At 43.6% G+C, this 12,525-nt stretch overlaps 1 protein-coding gene across 2 annotated transcripts in view; it reads right to left on the bottom strand.

Moving 5' to 3' along the window:
• COP1 (COP1 E3 ubiquitin ligase) overlaps positions 1–12,525 on the bottom strand; it is a 121,290-nt gene that overhangs the window by 54,588 nt on the left and 54,177 nt on the right. For both annotated transcript variants that reach the window (XM_072126890.1, XM_072126891.1), the window contains exons 12-14: positions 11,669–11,812; positions 3,166–3,274; positions 1,957–2,038 (exon numbers count right to left, since the gene is read on the bottom strand). In XM_072126890.1, coding sequence (XP_071982991.1) covers positions 1,957–2,038; positions 3,166–3,274; positions 11,669–11,812 — 335 coding nt within the window. The remainder of the gene's footprint in view (positions 1–1,956; positions 2,039–3,165; positions 3,275–11,668; positions 11,813–12,525) is intronic.

The following is a 12,525-nucleotide window of genomic DNA, read 5'->3' as shown; positions in this document are numbered from 1 at the left end:
CAGGAGAAGGTCTGTCAGGGCAGAGGGAGCTGATGTTGATGTAAGAGGAAAGGCTGCCATGGAGATGTAATTGCGACCAATACAGTTGTGTCTCACCAATCAAAACCGATTAAGCAGACGAGGCGGGATGGGCAGAGGCGGGCGGGCGCGCTGCCCCTCCACCAGGACTGTACCAGCTGGAATATGCACCACCGGCTCTAATGACTTCTCACTCCACGTGCAAATAAAACACTGCCCCGAAAAAAATCAAGTCCGCGAGACGGATGGGGTCAGGGAGCCGCCGGCTCAGCAAACAAGAGAAGGTTTATTATTTACACCCGCAGACAAAAGCGTTTTGTTCCAAAGATTCACAGAAGCAATTAAAAAGAATAAGCAAATATTCCAGTACACAAGATATTCTGCGGCCTGTAAACTATTCAGGGATAAGGACAAACTAACTGCAAGGGTCACACGTCTTTAAAGGGAATCTACCAACAGGATGAAGGATTGTAAACCAAGTACACTTACATATGCTGGTGTGTGCCCACTCTGGCAGGATCTGCTCTTTTTAGCCCATCATGCCTTTGTCTTTACAAAAATAAGACTTTAAAAACAATATGAACCCAAATTCTATTAACAAACCAGCATTTAAGTGTGCTTAGTTTCCAATGCTTAATCCTGGTAGGTAAGGGAAGAGCCACACATGGCATTTGTATTGCATAGGCTGCGTTTCCAGTAACCAGCACAATTGTTTTGCATTGTTTACTGGTTACCGATAGGACATTATATACAATCTGCTCAGCTCCCCCTGCTCTATAACATGCTGCCTGCAGGTAGGACACTATGTACAATCTGCTCAGCTCCTACTGCAGCTCCCCCTGCTTTATAACATGCTGCCTGCATACAGGACACTATACACAATCTGCTCAGCTCCTCCTGCTCTATAATATAATGCCTGCAGATAGGACACTATGTACAATCTGCTCAGCTCCTCCTGCTCTATAACATGCTGCCTGCAGATAGGACACCATGTACAATCTGCTCACCTGCTCCTGCTCTATAACATGCTGCCTGCAGATAGGACACCATGTACAATCTGCTCAGCTCCTCCTGCTCTATAATATAATGCCTGCAGATGAGACTGTACAATCAGCCTGTTTCTTCTATATGCATTACACCGTTTGCATTCAGCTTCCTTGTGACATTTGAGTGTGTGGACAATGGAGGACTATCCCTTTTTTAGAGACAAAGTCTAAAGCCTTACACGGATGCATTAGCCATATATGGGGTCTAAAGATCAGCCTTCATTTATTGCCATCAGCTTCATTAACTGCAGCCTTGTTAAACTTTACCACAGAAGACGTCCCCATTGATGCAGTAAGAAACCAATAGACCGCTGGACCATCAGGATTGGAAATATTGACTTTCCTGGGGCTGCCCTATTAATACATGCCAGGCCGCAGATTAAGCAGACCATCCATTAGAAAACTCAAAAACCCACTAATCTTCCTTTACCAAGGCATCTATTACATGGAGCCCTCATTAGAATTGCCATTTCTATATTGAATGGGAAACGAAAAAAATGACTGGTTTCATTATTATGCAGAAATGTAAATCGATTCATATCTGCCCCAATAGGATGCAAGATAGTGATGGCTGAAGCACCTAATTAATGCAATCACTAAAGGGTCTTAAAGTTCCCCCTACGACTTTTTAATAGTGGGCAACATGCAATCTGACTGTTTAACCTCTTAGATGCTGTGGTTACTATTGATCGTGGAATCTGAGTGGTTACAGAGTGAGGAGTAACTGGTACCTGAAGGGTTGCCATGCCTGTATCTGCCATGTATTAGGCCCCATTGAGGCCACATCCTCACAGGTTAGAATATATTAAAACTACAATCAACATTTAATATATCATTAAACATAGGATGATACGTGATGTATATTGATAAAATGTAAAATCCGGTGACCTACCTTTGGCATCATCAGACCCGGACGCCAAAAGTTTGGGGTCCATGAGGTTAAAATCGACACTCCAACACCTCTTCTCATGTTCCTGTTTTACAAGTTGGGAGAGAGAGGCCAAGTTAGGACAGAGAAATTCCCAAAAATGCTAAAACTAAAATATATCGATTTACAGAAAATCAAAATCCATCATGATAAACCAGGGAAACTTACTCAAAGTTCCAGGAACCGTGTCTGTGGGAATCTTCTTATATTTGTTACACATGGCCTCCATCCTTATAAAATCGGCTTTTAAAATTACCCTAATGAGCCAAAAGGGCTTTTGGGATTGTTACCAGAGCCCCTCTGTGCTAAAACTTACTCTGCTGAAGTGAGATTACATCAGGCAGAGGAACGGGGGATGGGGTGCTGAGGGAGCAGACCAGGAAAGTGAGACAGCATGGAGGGGCTCTTGTAACACCCCCAGGAGCCCAAAGCATAATTTTAACTATTGGTTTTACAAGAAAGGAAGCCATGGATACTAAATACAAGAACATTACCACAGTCACAGTGCTTGGATCTATAAGTGTCCCTGGTTTATCATGATTGGTTTTCTTATGGACACCTTGCCTCATACATCACAGTGATGCAAGGAGTCACGTCCTTGGTGGTTAGTCTGTGAAATACGGTCAGTGAATATTTCATGATTCAAGCACCGACCCCGGTCATGTGCTGCAGGCCTAACAAAAAGGCCGTAGTCCCTGCACCAGACAAATGCCCTGCCATTTTTCATAGGTGCAAATAATACGAGTTGTGAAGCGAAAAATCAAGGCATAGATAATAAAGGAACAAACTATAAAAGACATGGGATGGCTCTTCTGCTTTTCGGCTTCGTAAGAAGCATGAATAAAATCAGAGCGTGTAACACCCATCCCTAGGCTGCGCACAGACTGCAGGTCACGCCAGGTCTGGCCACTTTGCATTATTCGCTCTCACTGAAAAGGAAGCCGGCAGTAAACAAGTGGTAACTTTTTGTTCTGCCTGCAGGGACTTCTTTACCCCCCACTGTTCTGACTTTGCATTTCTTTTATATTGAAGTACAAAGAACAAAAAGATAAAAAAAAAAAATAGCAGGTAAAAAACAAAACGCACAGCACAATGTGCATCCAAGCAGGAGATGGGTTTCCTCCTCGGGGGGCCTCAATAATAGCAGCGTATGACACAGAGGTTAGCCGTTACCTGGTAGACTTTGGATCGCTGCCCTGTAAAGCCGTCCCAGAGAATCACCGTCCCTTCGTAATCGCTGCTGGCCAGAAGGTTCTTGTGATAACTGCTCCAGCTTATACAGCTGCAAAAGAGAAAAGTATATTACAGTCAGAGACTATCAAATCCATAAGGGGGCGCCAGTGCCCTCCACACCCTCCATTACACCATAGACCCCTTCAACATGGGGCAGAGCCAAACACCCGACTGTTCTGCATTCACTCCGGAGCAGTAAGACCAAGGCTTTCCCTTATTGTGATATAATTGGACTGCTAGAATGATCCCCACCGACCTCAGCGTCTTGATGAAAGTCTGGGGTTACCTATTGCAGAATATCGCCTTCCTCCTCTTGGCGTGAAATATCTTACAGGGGAAAATCATTTAACGCTTGTATCCGTGGCATCAGGCATTGGATTCAATTAACGGATGAGATGCAAATCCGCAAATGACGTCCGGTTAGGAGATCTCGGATAATGTGCATACATAATGGGCAATTACCCCCAATTAAAAAAAAAAAAAATAATTAAAAATCTATTCTTGCACTAAACACTGATCTGGCGCGGACCCTAAGGTAGTCCCCTGCCAGTATTTGTTCAGTGCCATGTTACACCGAGTAGAGATGCCAAGTAGTAGGTCATCCTCAGACCACCCATCACAGATCTCCAGTATTGGGGTGCGTTCATACGTGGCGTTAACACGTGGACTTTCATACGCATCACACAAGCTGAGAAGAGGAGATTTGACCAATTTCATTGCATTTACAAAGTGCATGGGTTAACACGTTAACATTTGCACCCTTAGAGCAAGGCTCGAAAGCAGATGCCGGTCTACAAAACCCATTAGTGAGCCCCTCTCCGGAGAACTGGTCCTGCATTACACAACAAGAGAACCCATAGCTCCCTCCATCAACCCAAACTTTTGGCATCCTCTAATAGGCACCTCTCTTGTGATTCTGGTACAGTGAGAATTTTCTCTCTAGTCCCTATTGCTCCCGAGCCATCAATGCCAATACTTGAGCCTCTCTAGTGTCAGATAGGTGGGACCAGGCTGTCTGTTCACACCAGGAACAACTCATCTGACTGTAGAGAGCCTAAGGTCACACACTAACACAACAGGGAAAATCGGCCTGGGCCATGGATCAGCGCCATCGTGACCCATCCATTAAGCCATAGAGCATGTCCTAGCCAGAATCGTTTTTCATGGATCAGTCAGACTACAGTTGTATGGTAAAGGATTGCTGGGGAATATTGTGGTCTACAGTGTAAATACCAACTACACCAAAAACTGTGGAGCGGAAACTTGGGTGCAAAGAGCTGGAGGCTGTGAAAGGTTGTAAGGTCCTCTACAACATTCACAGGTGGTGTCCCAGGTAGCTGGCTACACCGGACCACATCCCACTGCTGCACTGCCAAGATCCAGAGCCATACAAGTGGGAACTTGCTGGCTAGCTATAAAAAAAAAAACAAATATAAAATATATTACTAATAAAATAATAATTGTGTGTACAGGGGACTAGGGGATCAAAATATTACATTTCCAACTAAGTATTTAATATCCTGTGTGTCCAGTTCTGTAGCTCACAGAAATACAATCCTGATGTCATCTAAAAGAGGAGTTTCTTGTCTTTTGTATGACACCAAAAACATGTTACTAAAGTAACCATAGGTATAAAACCAAGGATGAAGGCTTCTGGAGAGACTATCCCCTTGCAGCCTCTAAACTTGGCTGATCTCAAGCAAATATGACTTGACCCTGCTCATTTTTACCTGACTTGGGGGGGGGGGGGGGTTCAAGGGGAGGTTGCCTATAAAGTTATATGCAAGTGAGGTGAGAAGAGTCAATTATTGCAGCAGGTTACAAAACTGTTGAAAATGCCATTAAAACTGAAAAATTAAGGGATCCCACTACAGACTAGGGACGCAATATTTCATTAACAACCCACCCCCCAGACACAAAAAAAACACCTGATTGATAGGTAGTGTCTGGAATCAGTAACGGTGATGACTGCTATGACTCCAGCGACCCTTGATATGTGGTCTGACATCTCTGAAAGTCAGAAATCCCGCCACATAAAGGAGTCGGACGTCTCACTCCAGGCGCCACTTTATAACCAGCTGAGTACAAAGTCAAGGAATCTGCCAGTGTGAAAGGAACATTTCCCAATTTCACTTTCTAAAACAGACAAATGAGTTATCAGTCTCCGGTATTGTGTACAGTTTTGCGCACGGTTTTGTGCTCCCACACATCAATCCTCGGCTCTTTTGTGAGCGGCGGGCACCCAGCTGAATGCGGCGTCCTCCTGCTGCCCGGGGTGCCAGGCATTAAGAGAGAGAAAAACGAGATTTGTAGGAAAATAAAAAAGGCTTCTTTTTGTGGAAAGGTTTGTGAGAGCAGAAACTTTTTAATTTAAAGCAAATTCCAAGGAGCAGCGCGTCGGCAGATTAGACATTTAGTCTTCTCTGACAAAGACTATTCTGCGGCAAAGTGTAATAAGCCGCCAGCACCTAACACAAGCAATGACTACCCCCACAGGGACATCGCCCAAATCCATACTAATGCCCGCACGCTACTGCCCTATATTCAGGCGTTCCCTAGTGAGCACCAATATTGTCCATCTAAGAAATTATAAATCAGAGGTGTCTAAAATCACACGCTCTTAAAGGGGTCATCCCACCAATCACTTTCTCAAGGCGTTACTAAATGTATTACAGTAATCTCTTGCATGATCTCTTGCTTTAATGTCTCACACTACTCTAAGCAGAATCCCTCTTCTCCTCCCTCTGGAAGCTCTCAAAATTGTTACGGTTTTTACTTTCCTGCAGAAAATTCTACTTGGCTACACTGTTACAAAGTTAGAATGGTGGTGCTCCTTTCCTGACAAGCAGGGCAAAAAGCTGCTCTTATTGGCTACACAGTAGTAGATGACTGAGCACGTGTGTGCACTAGCTTTCAAGTGGACCTGTTTAGTCCTTGGTTTAGTCCCAAGCATCCTAACAACGATTTTCCATAAAAAAAAAAAGGGGGGGGGGGGGGAGGAGGTCAATGTGAGCGAGTGCCAAAGACGGGACTCTGTGCATCATATTCATATAAAAAGGAGTTTCTTCTTCTCAACTGTAATTATGATAAAAAGTTTGGCACTACTGTTCCATGGAGAAGAAGGGGCTCCTTGCATCGTACATCACTATGATGCAGAGAGTCCTCTCCTCGACAGGGTATATTAATATTAAAAAATAGGTTAAAAAAAAAAAAGAAAAAAGGGAGAGATATCACAGTCTCAGAGCGATGTGGGGTAGGTTTAGCTTTTCTCCATTTAATAGAAGAATAAAATGGAAAGCCCTGATGAAATGATGGGGAAGAGAATGGGATGGAAGGAGGGATATGCCGCCTGGTGATGGAGCAGGGATACGGACTCACAAGAGTATAATTGTGATTGGCAGGAGGAGCTGCGGCCACATGCAATGTGTACAGACAAGGGGATAACTGCATCACTCAAGTGTTTGTCCAGATACAAGTCCCATAATTATATCCGTGTGCCCGAGGCTCTTACAGAAGAAAATCACTGACCACAGCCAGCGGGAACCGGAATAACAACTTCTACAATCTGATTGCTCCGCTATAAAATACATACATATAGAGCTCAGAAATGATTAGAGAATCCTTCAAACTCCAGGTACAAAAATCCCATAAACCTCTCGCTATCAGACTTGGGTACAGCATTCTGATTTCTGTAAATAATCTGCCAGCCTGCCTCCTCGACCCCATGATGTTACAGTACTTCACAAGCAAGGAAGGAGTTGTCAGTTCTGTTTGGGTATTCTTTTCAGCAGTCACCTCATTTACCACATCACCAATATATCACTACTGACAATAGATGATGTCACAGCTTATCTCCTCCCCCTCCCTGTACAATGACCTCTATATAGATAACACTGACCCATCATTACATCACTACTGACAATAGATGATGTCACAGCTTATCTCCTCCCCCCTCCCTGTACAATGACCTCTATATAGATAACACTGACCCATCATTACATCACTACTGACAATAGATGATGTCACAGCTTATCTCCTCCCCCCTCCCTGTACAATGACCTCTATATAGATAACAATGACCCATCATTACATCACTACTGACAATAGATGATGTCACAGCTTATCTCCTCCCCCTCCCTGTACAATGACCTCTATATAGATAACACTGACCCATCATTACATCACTACTGACAATAGATAATGTCACAGCTTATCTCCTCCCCCCTCCCTGTACAATGACCTCTATATAGATAACACTGACCCATCATTACATCACTACTGACAATAGATGATGTCACAGCTTATCTCCTCCCCCCTCCCTGTACAATGACCTCTATATAGATAACACTGACCCATCATTACATCACTACTGACAATAGATGATGTCACAGCTCATCTCCTCCCCCTCCCTGTACAATGACCTCTATATAGATAACACTGACCCATCATTACATCACTACTGACAATAGATGATGTCACAGCTTATCTCCTCCCCCTCCCTGTACAATGACCTCTATATAGATAACACTGACCCATCATTACATCACTACTGACAATAGATGATGTCACAGCTTATATCCTCCCCCTCCTGCACAATGACCTCTATATAGATAACACTGACCCATCATTACATCACTACTGACAATAGATGATGTCACAGCTTATCTCCTCCCCCTCCCTGTACAATGTCCTCTATATAGATAACACTGATCCATCATTACATCACTACTGACAATAGATGATGTCACAGCTTATCTCCTCCCCCTCCCTGTACAATGACCTCTATATAGATAACACTGACCCATCATTACATCACTACTGACAATAGATGATGTCACAGATTATCTCCTCCCCCTCCCTGTACAATGACCTCTATATAGATAACACTGACCCATCATTACACCACTACTGACAATAGAAGATGTCACAGTTTATATGCCTTACACCCTCCACTTATTGAGAATGTCAAGAAAACTCCTAAAGTAGTCAATGAGCCGGCTTCAGACTATTGTTGCCTATGACCATGAAGCTGCTGTAAAGCATATCCCCAAGTGCTGTTAACAGAGTAGAGGAGACACTCAAGCAAGATGGCCACACCCAATGGGCAGAAAAAATATATATATATATAAAAACACATAAGCAATCATGTTTTACTTTATTAACAAAAAAAAAAATAGTACATTTGTGGAGAAATTCCATTAAGGCTGCACCTGGTGAATATATAGAATTGTAAAAATGCATCAACAGCAATTTTAGATGAGTTGGCTTATTCTGACATTCTGAATTTTACAGCATGTTTTGGAGTGGTCTGGCCGCAGCGCCCCCTATAGCCGCTTACTATATCAATATCCCACAGTATTTACCAGGGTAAGGAAAATCCTACATGGTTTCATTGCAGGAGCGAGGAGTCCTTCATACTCTACTCCCTCCAACTACATCCCCTGTGACAAATACCCACATTATTCCTGGAAGCCCAAAAACGAGGAGGTGTCTAACACGGTTAATGAATGACCTCTGTGGGCGGCAGCGTTGCACTATCCTGTACATTACATTTGTTGGTTGCTTTCCAGCATATTAATAAGGTATCGGCGGCGTCTGTCCTGCCTCCAAGAGAACTGATGGAAATGAGGAACTGGAAGAATAATGGAAAACTTCTTTCAATATTCATATTGGACACCTACACTGTGACCTCCGGACAAGGTTAAAGGGGTTTTCCCATGAAAGAAAGTCCACAAATTTTAAATCCACTAGTGATGTTTACACAATAAAGGTCATTTTAACCCCTTACTTTACAATTTTACTCAGTTTTATTGCCGTTTTTCGGCCTGATTCCTCTGTGCTACGTGATGTGTGCTGCCAGTGTGCTTAGATTATCAGCGTACAGGGTTTATCTACACTTATTTAGCTTCTGAATATTCTACTAATATCTGACACAGAGAAAAAGAGATGAGATCGGAGTCATGAGATGGATAGACGACAATTAACACACTCGGCTCCGCTGCATTACCTAATCAATAAAACACACAGCTCTGCTAGGTCTCCTGCTCCCCTGGGATCCAGAGCTTATCTTGTTTGTAGAACTGCTGCAGTTTGGTCCTCTCCACACTGTGGAGTACAGTGTATAAGCTGCTGCTAGACAGGAAGTGCCTGTGTCTGTAGTGCTCTCTGCCTCCTTCCCCTCCCCCTGCAATTTAAGAGACGCTAAAAGAATCTGTCCGACCATAGTCAGGAGTTTACGGTCGGATCTAGGGACAACCAAATTGTGTACAGCAGGGCTGATAGAGACAGGTTAGAATCATATCTGTGAAATGCTGTATTTTTATTTTGTAATCATGACTATATTGAAGAATCTTGTCTTTATGGGAATATCCCTTTAAGAGATGCAACACATTACAGAGTGGATGGAAAACCTGCCAGCCAGCTATAATAGCAGCGGGGGTTCACTGTGCACCACAAATTACTTTAGAGATGCATAATTTTCCAAAAACCAGTTTCACCCTCTTGACAATGGCCAGGTTTACATAATTGGTTACTGTAAACCATAAGGAGGTTTTGATGGGGTACTTCAGTAAAGTAAAAGGGGTTACACCCCACTTTTTCCTACACCTGACTTATTCTCAGTATACACGGTGATTGAATTTAGAAACAGACTGCTTTTCGCAGCACCTGGTTCTTGAATCTGAGACATACGAAGACAAAGCCAAGCAGTGAATTCAGCAGTTTAGCAGGCAGAAGAGTGTGATCTGCAGCTATAAGAAGAGGCTGTACAATGTCCTGAAACTGCACGCTGTAGAGTAGGAGCAGCAGAGCAAAATGATGTCCAGGCTGCAGATATGACTCCATGTTCAAACTGCTCAGATCCTCCATAACAGGGTAGCTGCAGGTAATACACTGTGTGCAATCTTCTCAGCTAGATAGGACAATATGTACGATCTACTCCGCTCCTCCTGCTCCGTAACATACCATTAGCAGATAGGACACCATTTAAAATCTGCCCAGCATTTCTTGCTGTATAACATGCTACCAGCAGATCAGACACTATATGAAATGTGACAGGTTTCCTTTCAGTACGAAGTCCCTGCGTCACCCAAAGACTCTAATACACACAATCTTTCCCTTTGTAAAATAGATAAGAATGAATAGGAATCTGTACTGCAGCCATTTCTCAGGTGTTAAACGTTTTCTTATACAGTGAATTTCTGTATGAGCCTTCCTTCTACACCCATAGCCATGCTATTTTATACTGAATGTTTCTATGCTCTAGTGGCTACAACAGGAGGCGGAGGGACGCCACGCAAAATGAAAATGAAGTGCATTTCCCCGGGGACCTTGCTGTGAGTAAGAGATTGGAAAGAGACAGGGGATAAATTTGCTCAGGAAGCAGGTGAAGAGAATGGGTGATGCAGCTGGTGTGTGGCTGCGCTCCAAGTACACCGCGGGTACAGAGGAGACAGTCAGGGGCTCGGGGGACACAGCTGGCGCGCTGCAGACACGTATCATACACTGATAGGAAGGGGACACACGTATCAAGACCTGGCTTTACTAAACCTCTGCTGATTAGATTTACAAACAAACAATCTCTTGCATGTAATTCCCTGCACTAAACTATATGGGGGAAATTTATCATACGGAATATATGGGAAAAATTTATCATAAGGAATATATGGGGGGGATTTATGATAAAGGCCATAGGCCGTTGGGCGGCTGCGCCACTGGCAAAACTACACCAAGTCCAACCTGGCATAGTTTTGCATAAAAGGTTTTTAAAAAGTATGCAGGCGCCCCTCCAATCCCACATGGCACAGAGGTGGTGCCGCCGCAAAAAAGTGTGCAAGAAATTGTGATTATTTCAGTGTTTCCATGCCAGAAACTGGCATAGGAGCACTGATGGATGCCCTTTATGCGTTTTACAAAACAAGTGAACAATTCTGAGTTTCTCCACCAAGTGCCTTCAGAGGATCAATGGGATTGTTGAGGGTGCGACCACTAGGACCCCCTGGTGTCCCATACACATGTGAGCTGCAATCTGATTATACAAGTGACTGGAGCTCTGTCTGGAGTCTCTGCACCACTCACCAGAAGAGCTCATGGGCTCCTGTTGTCATCCCTCGTTATCCCAGTGGTCAGACCCCAGCTATCAGCTACTTATCCTATATCTACAGGATGATTTTGAAGGAAATCTACCATGAAAATCAAGCATGATAAGCACTTACTCATAGATCATGATGCAGAATCCTGGCTGTCCTGTGGACCAGCCATCATAGGACTGATGCCATAACTTGCCTTTGGGATGCTCCAACGCCCACTTACAAGATTTGGGATCTGATTTTGAGGGCCATAGTGTTGCAAGCCGAAAAAAGATTACTGTCTGCTTTGTAGCGGATGAAAGTGCTTGTTATTCCCTTTATCCTGTAAAAAAATGATATAGTGAGGAACGACCTACCTGATTTTAGAATTACAGGTCATTTCGTTCTCAGGGTAATGGATGTCCACAGCGTCCTGGATCACTGTGCCGTACTCATACACCTTGATCTTCTTGGTTACACCAGCGATAGCAAAATAGTCACAGTCTCGGTCAAACTCGATGCTGCAAAAGTACAAGAGGAAACATATGGTTAAAACATAAGTTCATAAATGTAAAAAAGCTTCTATCACAAGAAGTCTGTGCTTAAAATGGACCGTCCATGTACATCTGCCCCTTATAAGGCTGTGACATAAGAGGCAGCGTTTGTGTTACAATAGCAGCATATTATAAGGGGAGTGAACATCACATAGTGGGTTTCCTACCCTGGATACTCATTTGGATGCAAAATTTCACTGCAGTCATTTGAAAGCTGAGCTTTTATCTTTAATATGACACTAAAAGCATGTTTGAAGGTGCTACAGAACCAAAAGATAGGGGCATCTGATGTCACATTCCCTACGCCGCCACTAAACTTGACTCAACCCAGGCAATATGACTCCTCTAAGGTCATTTTCACATGGATTTAGGAGTCCGCCTCTAAAAGTGACTAACCTCAAGCAAAAAGTGACTCTTCTCAGCTCATTTGCACATGTTTTTGGAAGGGACTTTGTTACCCACATAAAAGAGGGAATTCTAGTAAGGACATGTCATAACATACCTGAAGGGGGCTGGTGGTATAATGGGGTAAAATCTGGTGACAAGTTCCTTTAAATTTGAGACATGTAGGGGTCTAACCGTCTGAATACCCCTGTGGAGTCCCTGCTTTGGGCCAATGATACAACCTCAGTTGACTGAATGGAGCTGAGCTGCAATACCAAACCCTGTATAATATGTGG

The sequence above is a fragment of the Engystomops pustulosus genome, chromosome 10, assembly GCF_040894005.1.
Source record: "Engystomops pustulosus chromosome 10, aEngPut4.maternal, whole genome shotgun sequence".
Lineage (NCBI taxonomy): Eukaryota > Metazoa > Chordata > Amphibia > Anura > Leptodactylidae > Engystomops > Engystomops pustulosus.
This window is presented reverse-complemented; position numbering and strand designations above follow the sequence as displayed.